Here is a 20,269-nt window from a genome sequence, read left to right as displayed (position 1 = left end):
AATGACGCCACCTGCTGGAGACTTACTGTAGAAGAGTTCCGCCCATGAAACGAAGGTCTTTGAGGACAAGACCAGGAGTCTTTTCTTTGGCGTCAGGAAGTGATGCGGACTAGTGGGAGGAGGAAGGAAGAGACTGGCGCTCGCTCTCGCTCTCTTTCCTGAGGACTCTGGTGGAGAGCTGAGCTTGGAATGTGCTCTCCCTTTAATAGATAGGAATCTAGGCCTTTCTCTCTCTTTACCAAATTCTTATTCTCCTTAATAAATGCTTAAAAGTCTAACTCTTGCTAAAGCTTATAATTTATTGGCGACCACTCATTAGATATTTTAGACAGTTTAGCTAGAATTTTAGCCCTTAACATATCTTTACATGTAATGGAAAAAATAAAATACCTTATATGTAAAAAAAAAAAAAAAAAAAGAAGAATAAGCAGAAAAAAAAAAAAAGCAGGGGCCATTAGGTGGCACAGTGGATAAAGCACCAGCCCTGGATTCAGGAGGACCTGAGTTCAAATCTGGCTTCAGACACTTGACACTAGCTGTGTGACCTTGGGCAAGTCACTTAACCCTCACTGCCCCACTACAACAACAAAAAAGAATAAGCTTATTGAGGTTGGGGTTGGGGTGATGGAGAGAGAAACTAACTGACCAATTGATCCCCTACCCACCCAAAACCAACCTGCTTCCTTTAGGCCCAAGACAATGCTTTCAAGGCAAAGCTTCTTCTTGAGGTGGGTGCCTTCAGATTTGGGGTCATAAGAAATTCTTTTTTTTTTTTTTAGTGAGGCAATTGGGGTTAAGTGACTTGCCCAGGGTCGCACAGCTAGTAAGTGTTAAGTGTCTGAGGCCGGATTTGAACTCAGGTACTCCTGACTCCAGGGCTGGTGCTCTATCCACTGTGCCACCTAGCTAACCCTGGTCATAAGAAATTCTAAGGGTTTGCACATCTTTCAGATGAATAGTCACTTGCTCAAATATTTCTGTTTCATTTCCTTCCTTTCAATAAAATGTAAGGCTGTAAGATCATAAACTAAGTGCCAGAGGTGAGGGAATCAGCTGCAGTAACTGGAGGGAGATGGGGATGCCACAGCTACATCCTCCCAGGTTTTTGGAGCGAGAGCACTAAAGATTGAACCTGGTAACTTGATGTCCTAAGTGTCTGACGCAAGGGCTACAATTCTGTACTTTCAGGCATTCTTCTAGCCTTAGGAAGTGATAAGTAACCAGACACTTAATCACTCGAGGTGGCATTATTTATTATTCACGTTGGAGCCCACACAACTCTGTTGATACCTCTTGGTCCATCGGGACCAGGGGGACCTTGATCTCCCAGGGGACCAGGGGGCAGGATTTCATCTTGAGGAGTTTTTCCCATAGGACCAGGTAGTCCGGGTAGTCCGGGTCTCCCTATGGAAATAGATTTTATGTTAAAATATTAAACTCTTAACCCAATAGAAAGTTTATCATTTGGGGGAAGAGGGGAGAGGGCAGGGGTATGGAGGGAGAGTGGGGGAGAAAGATGGGGAAAGTAGAAGGGAAGAGAGGGAGGGAGAGGGAAAAGGGGAGAGGGGAAAGGAAAGAGGAGATAGGGGAGAAGGGAGAGGGAAAGGAGGAGAGCGAGAGAGACAGAGAGACAGAGACAGAGATAGAGACAGAGACAGAGAGAAAGTACAGAATCTTACCTGGGGGACCTGGGGGACCCCTGTCTCCAGAAAGACCTGGACAAGAAGCTCCAGGTCTTCCTGGTTCCCCCTTCTTCCCTTTTAGTCCAGGCAGTCCCATTTGGCCTGGTGGACCAACTTCATTTAAGCCTTTATACAAAAAAAAAAAATAACATGAATACAGGATCATCATTTCTGTAGAAAAGATATACCCCAGTGATTCTCAATTATCTTGCCTATGATTCCTAGAAAGTCAAACTATAGTCAAATACATAATACATACATACATGCATATGTGTGTGTTGAGAGCGAGAGAGAGAAAGTGAGAGAGAGACACAGAGAGAGAGAGAGAGAGAGAGAGAGAGAGAGAGAGAGAAATAGAAATGAAGGAGGAGAAAGATGGAGAGGAAAGAAAGAGAGAAGAAGGAAGGGAGAGAGACATCGAGAGAGGTTGAGGAAAGAGAGAGACAGAGAAAAAAAGACAAAACTATTCACATGCCTAGAGAGTCAAAAGCCAGAGTTTTAATAAACTCCAGTCTCTCCTTCATACCTCCAAGACCAAATACAAACTTTCTTGTTTGACATTCGAAGTCCCTCAGGACCTAGCTCCCACCTTGCTTTATCTGCCCCTCTAGGTGTGCTCTATGGTCTATGCAGACTTGGCCTTCTTACTGGTCCTCGTCTTTGATAGTCTAGCTCCTAGTCTCCTGCCTTTGCATTGACTCGCTCCCAAAATGGAAATCTCTCCCTTCTCACCATCCTCTTTCAGAATTGCTTGCTCCCTTCAAGGTCCAGCTCAAATGTCACCTCCTCCAGGAGGCCTCTCTTGATGCCTCTGGGAGAAGGTTCTGAAGGCTCACTTAAGTGGACCCATATGGCCTCTTAAAAAAGATCTACTTCTCTCAAGGCAAAAAACAAACCCAAACAAAGCACCCTACCCAACTCCCATTTATCTGTTGTTCATGAAATTTTGAAATCTGGTTTTACTTAAATAATTTTACATTGAGCACTTGGGATAGGTAATAAATCTCAAGGAGATTCTAATAATATACAGCTTTCAAGTTGAGCTGAACTTTTCCAAATTCATGGTTAACAAATGTTTTTTTTTTCAAATGCTCCTTCATGAAAGTCATTTAGAATATCCCTCTATAATTACTGCTGCCACAATAATATGATTAACTTAAGCCATCATGTTATTTAGTCTAATAATGGACAGTTTCATTTGTTTTTGTATCCCCACACCTAGCAAGCTACCTTGCCCACAATAGTTGCTTCATATAGATTCTCTAAATACACATCAAATACAGGGCAATGCTCTGTATTGCTCAGAATGATTTTTTCCCCTTACCTGAACTACCCTTTGATCCTTTCTGACCCTTGAGTCCAGGCAAGCCATCCAATCCTGGTAGTCCAGAGGAACCTTCAAAGCAGAAGCAGCTTTGTTAGGAGTCAATAAAGAATTCAGTATTAGTGAATGATCACTGAGCAAGCACAATTTACAAGAACATACGGAAAGAGGCCAACAGTCTAACATTACCCCAAAGGGCTTGGGCTACATCTATTATTCTTTGAGATCCAAGTCACTGAACATTTTTATTAAGAACAGCTTGAAGTCCAACTGTCTATTAGAAACCTCTTGCTAGATGTCCTGTAGGCATCTCAAACTCAACATGTCCAAAGCAGATCTCATTATCTTTCCCCCTCAAAACCATCTATCCTTTGAACTTTCACATTTCTGGAAGGGTGCCACTGTCTTTTGAGTCACCTCAGGTTCAAAACCTTGACATTATCTTCAATACACCTCTCTCCATCAGCCCATATATCCAAATCAGTTGCCAAGACTTGTCCATTCTACTTCCAAAGGCTCTCTCATATCCCTGGTCTTTTCCTCATTGCATAGCCACTGGTCTAATTCAGGCTTCTTGGCAGTCTCATGATGTGTTTCAATGGCCTCCAAATTAGTCGCTTTGTTTCATCTCCTCCAACTCCAATTCATCCTTCACAGAGTTGGCAAAGTGATCATATTAAATCACAGTTCTGACCATGTTCCTCTCCTTATCGGTAGCTCTCTAGTAATTTATTATCTCTAAGATAAAACACACAATCTTCCCTACTTGTCTTTTAAAGTCTTTCACAGCCTGGTTTTAACCTACCTTTCCAAGTTAATTTTACATTCTTCTTCTTCAGATGCTTTGTAGTCCAGCCAAACTGAACTTCTTGCTGTTTCTCACACACAACATCCCATCTCCCTTCTCTGGGTATTTCCACAAGCTGTGCCCCATGCTTGGCATGCATTTACCCTCACCTTTGTTTCTAAGAATTCTTAGTTTCTTCCAAAGGTCAGTTCAGAAGTTACCTCCTACATAAGGCCTTTCTTAATCTCTCAGATACTATTGTCTCCTTACCAAAATTTCATGTATTCAGTGTGTGTGTGTGTGTGTGTATCTATTTTAAACATATATTGTCTCCCCCAAAAGAATATTTATATATATACATATATACATATATATATATATATATATATATATGAAACAATCCCCACTCACAGTCTTCCTACTACTTAATAATGAGGGAGACAAGTGTACATTGTTAAGGGCTAAAATTCTAGCTAGTTTGTCTAAAATATCTAATGAATGGTCGCCAATAAATTATAAGCTTTAGCAAGAGTTAGACTTTTAAGCATTTATTAAGGAGAATAAGAATTTGGTAAAGAGAGGAGAAAAGGCCTAGATTCCTATCTATTAAAGGGAGAGCACATTTCTAGCTCCGCTCTCCACCAGAGTCCAAAGGAAAGAGCCCCAGTCAGAGCACTAGGTTCCTCCTTCTTCCTCCCACTAGCAAATGTCACTTCCTGACGCCAAAGAAAAGATGCATGTTCTTGCCCTCAAAGACCTTCCTTTCATGGCGGAACTTTTCTACAGTAAGTCTTCAGCAGGTGGTGTCATTCCAATCGTTACAACATAGAAGTATATAGAGCATAAAGTGAATCAGTACAAATAAATACAGAGTATTTGAATACAAGGCATTTGGGGAGGGCCATAGCAGTTGGACAGGTGTATCAGGAAAGGCTTCATGCAGAAGATGGTGCTTAAACTGTATCTTAAAGAAAGAGAGGGATTCTATAAGGTAGAGGTATGGATGGAGTGCATTTTTGTGAGGTGTCCAGTGCAAAGGCGTTGAGATGGAGTGTCATATGTAAGAATGAAAGAAAAGGCACCGTTCAGGAGAAGAAGTCATGCCTTATAAGGCTGGAAAGAGAGGGTGGGCAAGATTTTGAAGAGTTTTTTCTGTTATCCCAGAAGTAAGAAGGGGTCACTAAAATTGATTGAATAGGGGAGTCACATGGTCAGATCTGAGTTTAAGGAAAATTATTTTGGCAGCAGTGGAAGATGGAACAGAGTAGGGAGAGATTTGAGGCAGGGAGTCCAGTTACAAGGCTGTTGCAATAATCTAGGTGAGAGGTGATAAGCGACTGACTTAATTAAGGTGGCAGCCATATGAGTGAAGAGAAGGGGTCAGATACAAATAAGATATTGTGGAGGTAGAAACAGCAAGATAAGGTACTGTGGGATCGGATATGTTGGGGAGGGAGAGAGCAAAGATTCAAGGATAAACCAAGCTTATGAACCTAGAGAAGACATGCCTTTGACAGAAATAATGAAATTTTGAAGAGGGGAGGGTTACAGGGTCACAAAGAGTGAGGCATGATTGTAAAAGGACTCAACAAGATAGATTACAGTGGGGAAGCAAATGAGTTCAGATTAGGACATGATGAGTTTGAGTTGTCCCTAGGATATCCAGTTTGAAATGTCTAATAGGTGATTTGGAATTGAGGTTCAGGGCAGGAAATGGGCTTAGAAAAATAAATCTCTAAGTTATCTGCATAAAGGTGATAGTTAGACCATTAGACCATAGGAGCTGATGCTGAGAGACAGACAGACAGACAGACAGAGACAGAGACAGAGAGAGAGGGAGGGAGGGGAGGAGAGGAGAAGAGAAGAGATCCTAGGATAGAACACCCAGTCACCAGACATGATGATGAGCATGCAAAGAAGACAAAGAAGAAACAGATATATTAAGTTGAGAACCAGGAGACAAAAGCCCAGAGAGGAAAGGGTATGCAGGAGAAGAGGGTGATCAACAGTATCACATGCAGCAAATTGGTAAAGAAGGATGAGGACTGAGAAAATCTCATTACCTCTTGGATTGAAATGATTACTGGCAACTTTAGAGAGAAAGGTTTCTCTTCAGTAGTGAGGGCTGTATTCATATTGCAAAAGATTAAAGAATGAGAGAGAAAAAGCAGCAGAGATAGCATGTGCAGACATTTTTTTGAAGTTTATTTAAGAAAGAAGGAGACTGGGGGTGGCTAAGTGGTGCAGTGGATAAAGCACTGGCCTTGGATTCAGGAGGACTTGAGTTCAAATCCAGCCTCAGACACTTGACACTTAACTAGCTGTGTGACCCTGGGCAAGTCACTTAACCCTCATTGCCCTGCAAAAAAAAAAAAAAAGAAAAGAAAAAAAAGAAAGAAGGATACAAAAGTTTTAGGGGATAGTAGGGTCTCATGAAGGTTTCTTTCTTTCTTTTTTTTTTTATCGAAGCAATTGGGGTTAAGTGACTTGCCTAGGGTCACACAGCTAGTAAGCGTTAAGTGTCTGAGGCCGGATTTGAACTCAGGTACTCCTGACTCCAGGGCCGGTGCTCTATCCACTGCACCACCTAGCTGCCCCCAGGTTTATTTATTTCTAAAGAATGGGTGAGGGAAGGAAATGGTAGAGAGTGGGAGGTTGAATATTAGTTGAAGGTAGGGGGAAAAGAGGGATTGATTAAAGATGCAGTTGGCTAGAGAAGAAAGGAGTGAATAGGCTCAACAACGCACATGGGGAGGTTGGCCTTGGCAAGAAGAAGGGCTTCTTCAGTGTCAGAAACCCAGGGAAGGTAGGGAAGGTTGAGTGATAACAAGGAGTTTTGAGATAAAGAGAACAGGAAAAGGGGGAGTTCCTGTCTAATGACCCTGTTTTCTTAGTAAAGTGGCTCAGGACTTGACTGACATCACCTCCCCTGGCCTCTTCTCCCCTTTGATTGGAGCACTGGAGGGTGGAGTACCAAATGCTTCCTGATGCCTTCCTTTATAGAGGCCAGGAAATGGATTCTCCACTCTCTTCATTCTGCATCTGTTGCTTTTCCTGGCTTCAACTCTATGGTACGAGATGCCTTTGCACGGGGTATGCCCTGATATCCCTTCCCTTCCCTTCCCTGACTCCTTTTGTGTGTTGTATCCCTCCATTAGACTATAAGCTCCTTGAGGGCAGGCACTGTCTTCTTCTTATTAATTGTATCCCCAAGCACTTAGGACAGTGCCTGGCAAATGTTGTTGTTTAGTTTTTCAGAAATGTCCAATTCTTCATGACTCCATTTGGGGTTTTCTTGGCAGCAAAGATACTGGATCATTTGCCATTTCCTTCTCCATCTCATTTTACAGATGAGGAAACTGAGGTAATCAGGATTAAGTGACTTGCCCAAGGTCACACGGCCAATAAGTGTCTGAGGTCAAATTTGAACTCAGGACCTCCTGACTCCAGGCCTGGTGCTCTTTCCACTCTGCCACTACCTGCCCACCTAGCACATAGTAGATGCCTAATAAGTGTTTATTGGATTATTGAATTTTATACATATATATATATGGTCGTCATACCAATTATTAATCATTGTCATTTACTTATCAAAGCAGGGCCTCCATGAACTGGCCTTTGCTACAGAGTACTCTTAACCCAATTCTCATTATATATGTGCTTGGAACATTCATTTAAAATATTCTGTGGGGTCAGGAGTACCTGAGTTCAAATCTGGCCTCAGACACTTAACACTTACTAGCTGTGTGACCCTGGGCAAGTCACTTAACCCCGATTGCCTCACTAAAAAAACTAAAAATTTAAAAATTAAAAAAATATATTCTGTAATTCATGTTGGTCTTGAATTAGTTTAATTTATGCAGGCTTTCCTAGAACAAGCACTGGTTCTTGAGTCAGAGCATATAGGCTGAAATATCTCGCCTTTCACAGTTTACTGCCTGTGTATGACTTTGGGAAAGTTACATAACCTCAACGGGCCTCAGTTTCCTCATTTGCAAAATGAGGAGGTTGGACCAAATGACCTCAGAGATCCATTCCAGTCCCCCATCTCTCAGTCTATGAGGCAGTCCCAATGGAATGGGAATTTCTCATTGGTATTTCTAATTCACCCATCCTCTAATCACTTTCGATGGTTTTATTCTCCAACTTCATGTTTCCCAGTCCTCATTCTTATTTATGGAATAGTTTCAAAAGCTGAACCGAAGGAACACGCAGACCTTCTTTATCTGCCAAACTTGGAAATTTATTGCCATTTATCTAAAACAATTATCCTTTTTTTCCCCTTTTGGAAACGATTTTGCTATTTCAAAGTGTTTTGATCTTCCCTTTATCCACAAAGATTGATGGCTAGGTTTACTTGGCTTACTGGGGAATTTCTAGCCCCTTTGCCAGCAATCCATTGTAATATCAACACATCTAACTCTTGGATGGCCACAGTCTCAGACTCCGGCCACAGCTGAACGGGCTGACCCATATTTGACCCGGTATCATCTTTTAAAAATTGAGCTGAGTTACATCTATATAGTGTTTGGAGTGTTTTATTTTGTTAGGGACTTCTCTCTGTGTGTTTTTTTAAATGAGAGCCTTAATCCTCAGGTTCCTAAATCTGAAAGTTATTCATGCTTAAAATATTCAGTAGGTACAACTGAAGAGCAATTAAGCTACAGGACAAAATATTCACCTCAATAATAAAAAAACTCCCCTCTTCACTGCTACTGTCAATTTCAATGTTCTGCCCATGTGACACCTGCTTGCCAATTCTCTCTAGCACTCATCAATGAATGCCAAGTTTGAAGCCAATCTCCATTTCAGACATAACAGCAGAAGCAATCCCTGCTAGCCACTGATCATTTGTGGCTTTCTTTCCACAGTGGTTGTAGTCTGGACAAAACAATATATTTCTAAACATGCCTCTGTGGTCAATATCCAGAAAAGAGAGCTCACTCCCTCAGGTCTGGTAGGCAGAATATGCAGAATCCAGTCCTGATCTTGCCATAAGCCCACTGGGTAACGTTAGCTAAGGTTCTTAACCTCCATAGGTCTCAGCTTTCTCATATGTAATAAATAAGGGAGCTGGACTAAGGCATTTTTAAAGTCCCCTTCTGGCCAGGAAGAGCTAACGATCCTAGATCTAACTGATTCACCAACAGAGTTTGTTGAGCACCTACTTTATGCAAAGAACTGTGTTAGATCCAGAAAGGGCATACGTTAACCCAGGTCCCAATTTGAATTTGCATTATTCCAAGTTATAATTGTATAAAATAGGATAATAGGTTCCATTCCAGTGGAAATCTGCAGTTCATATGAGAATAACACGACCACTTCAAGGGCCTCCCTTTGGGGGGCTAATTAGGACTTTGCTGGAATGAACATACTGGTTGTCATGGAGGGTATAGTCTGGTTGAAAAGATTTACCTTAATAGAAAATTCTGTCATGATGTGGGAGTGGCACACCTCTATCATTTCTTTCTTTCTTTCTTTTTTTTTGGTGAGGCAGTTGGAGTTAAGTGACTTGCCCAGAGTCACACAGCTAGTAAGTGTCAAGTGTCTGAGGCCAGATTTGAACTCAGGTCCATCTGAATCCAAGGCCGGTGCTCTATCCACTGTACCACCTAGCTGCCCCACACCTCTATCATTCTTATGCCTGTCTATATGTACAGTATTGTGTGTTTCCTGATGGGAAGCCAGTTTAGGGTACTTTTTATTGTACCGTATGTTTTCTGGATTGCCCTGAAAGAAACCAGTCTGGCACGCTTCACTATAGCTTCTGTGCTGCCTGTCAGCCTGCCCAGGCACTTGTTCCCATTTGGGGGGCATCGTGGACCCCTGTGGCAGTCTAATGAAGTCTATGGCTCCGTTTTCTGAATCATATTTTTAAATGCATAAAGTAAAACACTTAAGATTACCGAGTCCTAAAAAATAAAAATAATGAATAATAAAAATGCTTAAGATTCCAAAAATACTAAGGAAAACAAAAAAACCCCAATTACATTGAAATAGGGTTACCAAAATATATATTTTTTTAAATCTCACCATCCCCAGGTGAAGAAGCCCTGACCTAGAGGTATTTGTCCCTCATCTTCTATTCTAACCTCCAAATGTCAACGGTTTACAAGTATGCCATGATATACTGTGTTTACCAAATACTTTTTTCTCCTACAGGGAACATACTTAGCAGATAGATTTGAGTAGATTAAGATTAAAACACACTTTTTAGCCCATTTTACAATTGAAATTGAAATCTGAATGAACAAAAATACAACTCGAAATCCATATGGTTTGCTTTATAAAAAATGGGTTCAGTTAGCGGTTGGCTTATTCAAACCAGATAATCAGTTCTCAGAGCTTATTTGTAACATATTGCAAATATCATAAATTTAGTTTCTCAGATCAAAATGTTTCTGCTGGAATGTACCTTATTTTTATTTCATAGGATGATTAACTGCAACAGTGGGGATCGTCAATGGTGTTGTGAGACACAATAGACTTTTCAGTGGGAAAAACGCATTACAGTTGAAGCAGCTATCCTGAGTCTTCAGCTTGCTGTCTATAGAGTCACAGTGTCCCTGCAAGTCCAGCAGGCTACACTGCAATGCACGCCTGGGTGTGTCCACATCTGACTTCTTTCCACTGCTTCTCTCCTTCCTGAGTCCCATCATTCATGTCATCGTGTCTTGGAGTGTTTGGGGCAACAGCTTTTTGGACTGTTTCTCTTAGAGAAAATTAACCCCGGACTATCACACCACCAGTTTCTTTGCAATGCATTTTGTGGGTAGATTAATTCAGGAACAGAAATAGCTACCCTGAATGAGATGTCCATTTTGGGACTTTGTTTTACTTGGATTATGTATATTGGTTATGAGGGGTTTTTCTCTTTTTATTATTCACTTTGTGGGATGGAGAAAATAAATACTTGTTAGTCAGAAAAGATAATAAAATTAAATTAAAAAAAAGAAATTAATGTGCTACCTCATCTAATTATAGTAATACTGACATCAAGAAACATGGAACAGTCTATAGTATTCCATCAATCTGGTGACCCTGGATATACCAAATATATGGTCCCAGGCCACTTAAAACAAAATCCTCACAGGTTAGGAAGCTAGGAGAAAAAAGGCTGCAAAAACACGTCAGGAATTAATGATGGAAACTGGTTATATCTGGTCATTTCCCAACTTACCCTTTCAGACAATGAGATATTACTTCAGAGGCAAACTCCATCAAATATATAGAAGTGAAGGAAGGAGGGATGAAGGAAGGAAGGAAGGAAGGAAGGAAGGAAGGAAGGAAGGAAGGAAGGAAGGAAGGAAGGAAGGAAGGAAGGAAGGAAGGAAAGAGAAAAAAGAAAAAGAAGGAAAGAAAGAAGGGAGAGAGGAAGGAAGAAAGGAAGGAAAAAAGAAGAAATGAAGGAAAGGAGGAAAGGAAGGGGGAAGGGAGGAAGAAAAAGAAGGAAGGGAGGAAGGGAGGGAGGAAGGAAGTAAAAGGAAGGAAGGAAGGAATCTTTCTTAGCTGGAAATATTGTTATTTTGGAATTAACCAAGCTTCATTCTTAGATTTTTTTTTTCTTTTTTGCTTCAGAGCCCACATGAAACCAACTACTCAACAAAAAAGCACTGGACTCCACATTCTACAAATTCATTAATACTGGGAAGGGAGGAGGGAAGGAACCTAGCTGAGACATTATTCTCAGTGATGAAAATGTCTGGGAAAACATGAAAGAATGTGGTTCTAGGACCCCAGTACCACCCCCACACACACACACATACTTACATACTCCCCAAGTTATCTAATAATATACACATTACACAAGAGCAGTCCAGTCCAATTTCCCAGAATAATGATTTCCATTCGTAGCAGCCAAAGTATGCAAAGGTAAGCCATGCTTTCTGAAGCATGATAATTATAAAGAAACTTTCAGAGGACTGAAAGAAGAGTCAAAAGGTATGGAGAAAATGAATTCTGATAAGAATTTTTAAATGGGTGAGAAGAATAACCTTGGAATGGAGGGGGGGACCCTCACGCTTTCAGAAAGAAGAGTTACTTTTCATGACTCTTAATCCTGTGATCACTAGACAGAGAGACATTATTGACAATAAAGCCTAGCAGGAGTGGGGAGGGTTAGGGGGAGAGGGGGAAGAGAGAGAGGAAAAGACTTGATCTTGCCCTGTTTCCCCAACTAGCAATCGCAGCAGCTCTCAAGGAGGGGCAGGGGCACAAATTGGAAGATAGACAGATTTGAGATCTACTTAAGAACTGGCCACCTAAAGGCTTTATTGGGCACTCTCAGTAAAACCCTGCAACAAATAAGATATTTAAAAAACCCTTTATCTATGTGATGAAGGCAGCTCAGAAAATGGCCAGAGAGGTGGCCTTAGAGCCATAAGACTTGGGTTCAAGGCCTGCCTTTGACACAGACAAGCCATATGACTACAGGTGACTGCCATAAACTCTTAGTACCCTCAGTAACTTTCTTTTTTTTTTCTTTTTTTTTTTTTCTTTTTTTTTTTTAAGTGAGGCAATTGGGGTTAAGTGACTTGCCCAGGGTCACACAGCTAGTAAGTGTTAAGTGTCTGAGGCCAGATTTGAACTCAGGTACTCCTGACTCCACGGCTGGTGCTCTATCCACTGTGCCACCTAGCTGTCCCCCCTCAATAACTTTCAAAGGGTATGAGTTACCAATACTCTATCCATCTGTATCAGTGGATGGAGTTTCCATACCAGGAAATCCCCACACCAATGAAATCTCATGGCTGTTTCCCTCCCTTCTCCACCCGCCCAAATCAGAGTTCTGTGCTTTAGGTAACCCTTCTCTCCAATCCACCCTGTCTATACTCTGCAGATTAATCTTCCAAACACACAACACAGATCGCATGTCACTTCTCTCCTCAAAAACCTCTGATGCTTTCAAAGATTGCCCACTAACAAATGTCTAACCGTCTTGGCCCGTTTCTACTTGAGACCCTCTGAGACCTCTGTGGCCCCCTTCAGAGTATAGCAGGGGGGCAGCTAGATGGTGCAGTGGATAGAGCACCGGCCCTGGAGTCAGGAGTACCTGAGTTCAAATCTGGCCTCAGACACTTAACACTTACTAGCTGTGTGACCCTGGGCAAGTCACTTAACCCCAATTGCCTCACTAAAAAACAAAACAAAACAAAACAAAACAACAGAGTATAGCAGGGTGCACTGTATGATTAGGAATTCAGTTTTTAATATCTGTCCAATAAGATGCCCAGCGTAATGGACAGAGTGCTAAACTTTGTGTCAAGAACCAAGTTCAAATCTCCTTGTACCTTACTACTTCCTTGATCATGGCAACTTTCTGTTTACAATTGGGTGAGAGGGCAGCTAGGTGGCACAATGGATAAAGCACCAGCCCTGGATTCAGGAGGACCTGAGTTCAAATTCAACCTCAGACACTTGACACTTACTAGCTGTGTGACCCTGGGTAAGTCACTTAACCCTCATTGCCCTGCAAAAAAAAAAGAAAGAAAGAAAGAAAAAAAAAAAGATACAATTGGGTGAGCCCTCAGAAGTCATTTAATCTGTTCCCCTCACCTTACAAATGAGGAACCAAGGCCTGAAAAGATGAAGTCCAAACTCACACAAGTACTAAGTGGCAGAGCTGGGCTTTAGAACCAAGTCCCCTGACTTGAAATCCGCAGATGCATACCTGAACTGAATTAATGAAAGCTGGTGATTTGTATTGTCAGAGGGAATCACAGGCTGACATGTTTTTAGATACTACATAGGGAAGGGAAGAAAAGAAGTATTTATTAAATACCTATTGTGTGCTAGGCCCTACTCTAAGCACTTTACATTTACTATCTCATTTTGATCTCCATTTTACAGATGAGGAAACTGAGGCAAGCAGAAGTTAAGTGATTTGCCCAGCATCACACTGCTAGTGACTGAGGTCAGATTTGAACTCTGTTCTTCTAAGCCCAGCATTATAAACACTATGCCACCTAGCTGCCTACATTAAATAGGACAGATTTTAGGACCACAGAATATTACCCAAAGGTAGCAGCAACCTTAAACATCAAATAGGGGAAAATGGTTTCTTTAGATATTTAAAAGGAAACAAAATGAGCATTAGAAGAGAAATATATTCCAAGAGATGAAATGAAACCCTCATTATTCTGGAGAGTCATTCTCAAGGCAGACTCATCTCCAGAAGGAACTATGCATGGGCAAGCAGGAGGAGATAAGCAGGCAGGAAATCATTTCCCCAGGGCCTGGGTTTCCAAGATTCCTTATCACTTACCTTTCATTCCCTTGGGCCCTGGTGGTCCTGGATCTCCCCTGACCCCTGGAGGTCCAGGGTCACCCACTTCCCCTGGATACCCTTTCAGCCCAGGAATCCCTGGAGGACCTGACAATAAAAGAGGCATTTCTTTCAGAAATAGATGCTCCTTGAGTAAAAGCATAAAAAGTACATAAGGCTAACTCACTGGTAACCAACACCATTGCTTGCTAGCTCCGGAGGTCACATTTATTACTTAAGCTTACTAGTTCTCTTTATTTCTACCCGCCCCCCTCCCCGCCCAGTGAGGAATCATAGCCACTACTATAGATTAGCTACTACAGGAGTTAACCATGAGGCCTATGGGACACTTGTGCAGACCAAACCAGATTAAAATATAAATGGAAAATATTTAACAAAATAAATAAAAATATAATAAAACTGATAATATTACACTTAAAAACTAAGTCAATATGCAGCCTGAAGGCATCCATACATATAGATTAGTGGCTTCCATTTCTATTTGAGCTTGACACCACTGGGTGGTTTTTTGTTTGTTTGTTTTGGTTTTGGTTTTTTTGTTTTGTTTTGTTTTTACCAATTCCCCTTTCTTTGGATTGTCTAAGAGGAAAACTCACTCAAGTAGTATATATAGGTATCTCATATGATATACACAGCAGGGAGAAGTAAAGAAAGTAGGGGAAATGTTGAGTCTTATAAGATGCTCTCCCTCTTCCCCAAAACACGCACATCTTTTTTTTTTTTTTGGCAACAATTTGTAGCCCAAGTATGTTTTCTGAGAATCAAGAAAGCATGAAATGACCTTTCTGAGATTTTGAAGGTCAGACTGGCATCACGGAAGTTGCCTCTATTCATAGAGAGATGCCTTTAAGTCATGTCAATCAATGGACTTGAATGTGACCAGCCAATTAGCTTGGAGTTGTGTGTGGGGACGGCCCTTTTTCCTGTTCAACAGGGGGCTTCGGAGGGAACTGAGTGGGACCTTTTCCTTTTGGAAGTGTGGGCAGCCAGGTGAAGGGCTCTTTTTCTCTCTCTCCAGGCATAAATTGGAGATAGGGTTTTTTCCATTCTTTCAGAGGCATGTGCGCTCTCTCTCTCTCTCTCTCTCTCTCTCTCTCTCTCTCTCTCTTCTTACTTCTAATATACTTTAATAAATGTTTAAAAGCCTAAACTGTTGCTGAAGCTCCTAATTTATAAGTAATTTCTAGCTAGTTCACACACACACACACACACGAGGGGGGGGGGGAGCAGGTAAGGACACACACATTAGATTTTAATCATCACAGTTTTCAGGCTACCTGGAAATCCTGGAGGTCCTGGGTATCCAGGGGCTCCTTTCTTTCCTGGTGGTCCACTAGACCCTGGAGAGCCTGGAAAGCCTGGATCTCCTTGCTGTCCAAAATATCCTGAAAGACAGATGAGTTAGACTGAGTGATTGTGTCACACTAGTGAGTCTTCACACCTCCCAAGTCATGACATTTTATATAGTCATGACACCACAGTGGTACTCTTCTAGAATTAAGTCTCTGCTTTCAATGGACCAGCGAGAATCGAGAGTCCCAATTCAGGATAGCCCGTCTATGGGGGCTTGTTGTAGTAAGGTTCAGAATTTTCAGCAGCCTCCAGTTCTCTGACAACCATATTTTATCAAATCTCAAGGACTGAGGGTGTAGTTCAGGGACCACATCGAAAATATTAACAGTTGTCTATATCTCTAGAATCTCTATGATTGAAAAGGATCAGCAGTGGGTCAGCTAGGTGGCGCAGTGGATAGAGCACCGGCCCTGCAGTCAGGAGGACCAGAGTTCAAATCTGTCCTCAGACACTTAACACTAGCTGTGTGACCCTAGGCAAGTCACTTAACCCCAATTGCCTCACCAAAAAACAAAACAAAACAAAACAAACAAAAAAAGAAAAAAAAAAGAAAAGGATCAGAAGTCTTGTGTCCAACCCTTATCTGAAATATCAATATTATATGAGTTCCAACAAGTATTCTTCCAGCCCCTGCCTAAAAAACATCCGACCACATCACTCCCCTACCAAGCCTCTGCAATAGATTCCTATTGCCTCTGGGTCAAATAGCAGCTTCTCGGTTTGGCTTTTAACACCCTTCCCTAAAGACCTGGCTCCAAGGTCCTATGGTTTGCACATGTTTACACACAGCATGTCATTTCAGAAGAGGAGGTGCTCTTAAGAGCCCATCCTACAACTCTACCAGACGAGCACCGGGAGGGGACCACCATAGTGGGGGGAACATAGGGGTAGCAGCCAGGTGAGGAATAGGTGCCCCGATGTTCAGGGGAGGATTCCAAGACATCAGATACATAACACTGTTGTAGGAAAGAAAGCTGCCGTATGTCAGTATCCTGGGAAAAAGTCCTGGGATCCCTATCCTAGTTACAAGGAGAAAGGTTATGAAACTTCATGGAGATAACCATAGAAAACTTCAGATTGGCTTGGGATCATAGAGGCAGGCCCAAGGACTGGTGGAAAGGAAGCCCAGTCTCAAGTAATCAGGGTATAAGAAAAAGTGAGCTTAATACAATATTAAATAACACTAGCGTTAGAACTCTTCAGGCTCAGAATCACGGGGCCTGAGAAGGGACCTCAAGCAGCCACTGAGTCCATACCATACATGAGCAGAAGCCCTGCTCTAATGTATCCAATAGTTGACCATCCAGTCTCCAGCCTCTAAGGAGAGCGATGCAGAGCTCCTCTAAACAGCTTATTCCACTTCAGATCAGCTCTAATTGTTAGGAAGGTGTCACCAACATTTTGTCTAAATTTTCTTCTTTTCATCTGGTGCTTCTTCTTTGGGACCAAAGAGAACAACTCTAGCTTAGTCTATAGCCTAGTCTAAATGTATGTGATAAACCCCTTAACTACCTGAAGACAGATTTCTTTGTTTGTTTGTTTGGCTTTGTGGGACAATGAGGGTTAAGTGACTTGACCAGGGTCACACAGCTAGTAAGTGTCAAGTGTCTGAGGTCAAATTTGAACTCAGGTCCTCCTGAATCCAGGGCCAGTGCTTTATCCACTGCACCACCTAGCTGCCCCCGGCTCAAGGTCTTTTATCAGACTTCTTGTCCTCCTCTGGACACTCTCCAGCTTCTTAACACCCTTCTTCAACTGTGGCCACCAGAAAGGAACATTCAGTTCAAAAAGGGCAGAGTACAGTGAGACTGTCACTTCTCTATTCCTGGAAGCAACACCCTACTTAAAAGCAGCCCAAGATCCTATTGGCTGCGATATCCCACTTCTGATACCTATTAAGACTGCAGTCCAATTAACCCCCTGTGACCTCTCCACGCTGCCTCCATTTTCTTCTCATGACATCGATTTTTTTTTTCTACTCAAGTACACGACTTTACACTTAGCCCTGGTGAATTTCACCCTCCTAGATTTTGCCCAATGCTATAGTTTCTTAACATCCTTTTTGATCTTTCTGTTTGTTGCCTCCGGATCCTTTATCATTGAGACTGGAGCTGTGACTACTTAGTGATCTGATAAATATTTTGAACCTTGTGCACTATGATTATAGGACCATTTGTCAATACTGAGCATTTAATATCTTTTTTTAAATCAATTTTTGCCAGGAAAGACCACAAGATACACAGTTGTTCAAGCTAAACGCAGATGATACATAGGCTGCAATTTTTTTTGCATACAGCATAAATTGGTTGGTCTTGTGGTCTTTCATTTTTTAAATTCTTATGGGAAGAAAAGAGGAAAAAATGTCTTTTTCCCCACAGACATTTTTCTGCTCTATAATGTTTCCTACAGTCTTAAGATGAAAGGAACGACTATCATGCAAAGGAGCACTTTAATGTAAATGCTCAACAGTTAACTGCTACAAGATCTCTTCACTTTTATGATAGGATCCATTGAAATGGAGGACTGGCTTTAGTCCTTCCTTTACCAATTAACTAATTTGCTGTTCAGCCTGGGACAGATTATGTACATTTTCTAGGCCTCAGTTTCTTTATCTGTAAAATGTGGGGGAAGGACCAAATAGTCTCCAATGTTCTTCCAACTCTAAGATTCTTTGTTCTTCATCAATACTGGATAATAATATAAGCAGCAGATCTATTTCACTTAAAAACATTTTTTAAAGAAGGAGCTGGATTCACTGACCCCCCAGATTCCTTCCAGCTCCAAATGGAGGATTTGATGTTTTCTAGTTACATTTGTCTGCTTCCCTAAGGTCTTGTTTTACTTTTGGGTGGATCTAGTACAAGGAAACTCCATCCATTAATCAAAATAAGCTAATAAAGGTTTATTGAACTTCTATAATGCTCAAGGTACCGTAAGGGATGCAGGAGGGAAAAGTGAGCATCCCTGTGCTCAAAGAAATTACAACATGGTTTGCGAGATAAGACACATATATAAAAAGATTAACAATATAGGGCAGCTAGGTGGCGCAGTGGATAAAGCACTGGCCCTGGATTCAGGAGTTCCTGAGTTCAAATCCGGCCTCAGACACTTGACACTTACTAGCTGTGTGACCCTGGGCAAGTCACTTAACCCCCATTGCCCCGCAAAAAAAAAAAAAAAGATTAACAATATAAATGTTAATAAGAGTAAAGCAGTGAGATATCTTGAAATCTCCCATCTCTTACCCTTCCAGACCAAGGCTACAGTACTTTCTGAAAGATTTTTTCTTTAAAGTAGAGTTAAAGTCAACACAGTAAGATGCTACACCCAGGCTATAATGGAAGAGAAGACATGCTGACTGGTTGAAGGGCCTGCAGATGTTTGGCCTGCATGGAGAAGTAGGGTGGAGAAGTAAAAAGGTACCAGACTTACTAGGTTTGAATTTAGTTGCCAACATTTATTAACGGATCCTTTAATGTCTACAAATTTTAGTTTCCTCATTAATAAAATGGAGTTATTTGACAAATCCCATAGGCCACTTGATAAGCCTCAAAATGCCATCAAAAGGTGAGTCATTATTTTCATTATTATTGAGAAGACTTAGCTGTCTCGAACTATTTGAAGGAATGTCACATGGAAGAGGGATTAGACATTTTCTGGTTGGCCCCAAGAGACAAATTAGGGGCAACGAGTGTGTGTTAAAGGGCTGCAGATCTATATTCAACATAAGAAAAAACTTCCTAACAATTGAAGAGATTTCCAAGGAGAATGGGCTGTCTTAGGAGTTAATGGGCTTTCATCACCAAAGGTTTTTTAGCAGAGGTCAAATATCATAGATTAGATTCCTGTTTAGCTTACAAGATCGCCCAAGGGCCCTTACAATTCTGAGATTTTGTGATTCTATTCTATATAGACCCATTTACTGATGGCACAAAATCTTTCAGGCATAATTAAATGGTGGGAAAGACTAATTATAATTTGGGGAAATCAGATTAAAAGAAAATGAGAAAAAAGGGAAGGCTCCTAGATTTCTCAGAACCTATCTGCAAATCCAGAGAAATTCTGTACATGTATATGCATGCAAACACCTCTACTCCCCACCCCATGGAAGAAAATTACTTTTTACCTGGACATCCAGGGATGCCTGGATCTCCTTTTGGTCCAGGTGGCCCAAACAGACTTGCTGAATCACCTTGATTTCCTATAGATGATGAAATAAATGTCATGTGTTTGAATTTGGGGAGCAATTTTATTTTTTCTTATACAAAACCAAAACAGTTTATGAAATTATATGTAATTTATCTATACTTTTTCAAATTTTTAGGGTATATTTTTAGAGGTTTCTATCTAAATAACTATCCATCTAGCATATGAAAAAATGAATGCTAAGGCACTATTAGAGGTTTAACTTTTGGGGCACAATTTCACCATTCACAATAACAAAAGGAAGACCACAATCAATTTGATGTTTGTGATTTTCTCCAAACTTCCCTAAAATTTTCTGATTTAATTTTTCAGTAGTCACTTTGTGGCATGATACTATTTAAGGATATGTGTGCCTCTGTGTGTGTACATATGTATGTACATATCTATATACATACATACACACATATATATTTATAAATATGTGGTATTAGGTTTAATTATCAGAGCTATATAGTAGACACACAGACATATTCTGAGCTATGAGCAAGGAAACTTGGCTTTGCATCCTTGCAAAAAGACTCCACAAGAGGGGCAGCTAGGTGGCGCAGTGGATAAAGCACTGGCCCTGGATTCAGGAGGACCTGAGTTCAAATCTGGCCTCAGATGCTTGACACTTACTAGCTGTGTGACCC

General features: G+C 41.2%; 1 protein-coding gene across 1 annotated transcript in view; it reads right to left on the bottom strand.

Moving 5' to 3' along the window:
• COL4A4 (collagen type IV alpha 4 chain) overlaps positions 1 to 20,269 on the bottom strand; it is a 159,695-nt gene that overhangs the window by 28,084 nt on the left and 111,342 nt on the right. The window contains exons 35-40 of the mRNA XM_043995203.1: positions 19,558 to 19,632; positions 15,356 to 15,463; positions 14,058 to 14,165; positions 3,007 to 3,078; positions 1,680 to 1,808; positions 1,291 to 1,404 (exon numbers count right to left, since the gene is read on the bottom strand). Of these exons, the coding sequence (XP_043851138.1) occupies positions 1,291 to 1,404; positions 1,680 to 1,808; positions 3,007 to 3,078; positions 14,058 to 14,165; positions 15,356 to 15,463; positions 19,558 to 19,632 (606 nt within the window). The remainder of the gene's footprint in view (positions 1 to 1,290; positions 1,405 to 1,679; positions 1,809 to 3,006; positions 3,079 to 14,057; positions 14,166 to 15,355; positions 15,464 to 19,557; positions 19,633 to 20,269) is intronic.

Source organism: Dromiciops gliroides, chromosome 3 (genome assembly GCF_019393635.1).
Source record: "Dromiciops gliroides isolate mDroGli1 chromosome 3, mDroGli1.pri, whole genome shotgun sequence".
In the NCBI taxonomy this organism is placed as follows: Eukaryota; Metazoa; Chordata; class Mammalia; order Microbiotheria; family Microbiotheriidae; genus Dromiciops; species Dromiciops gliroides.
The sequence above is the reverse complement of the archived record's forward strand: the minus strand, read 5'-3'. Positions and strand labels throughout refer to the sequence as shown.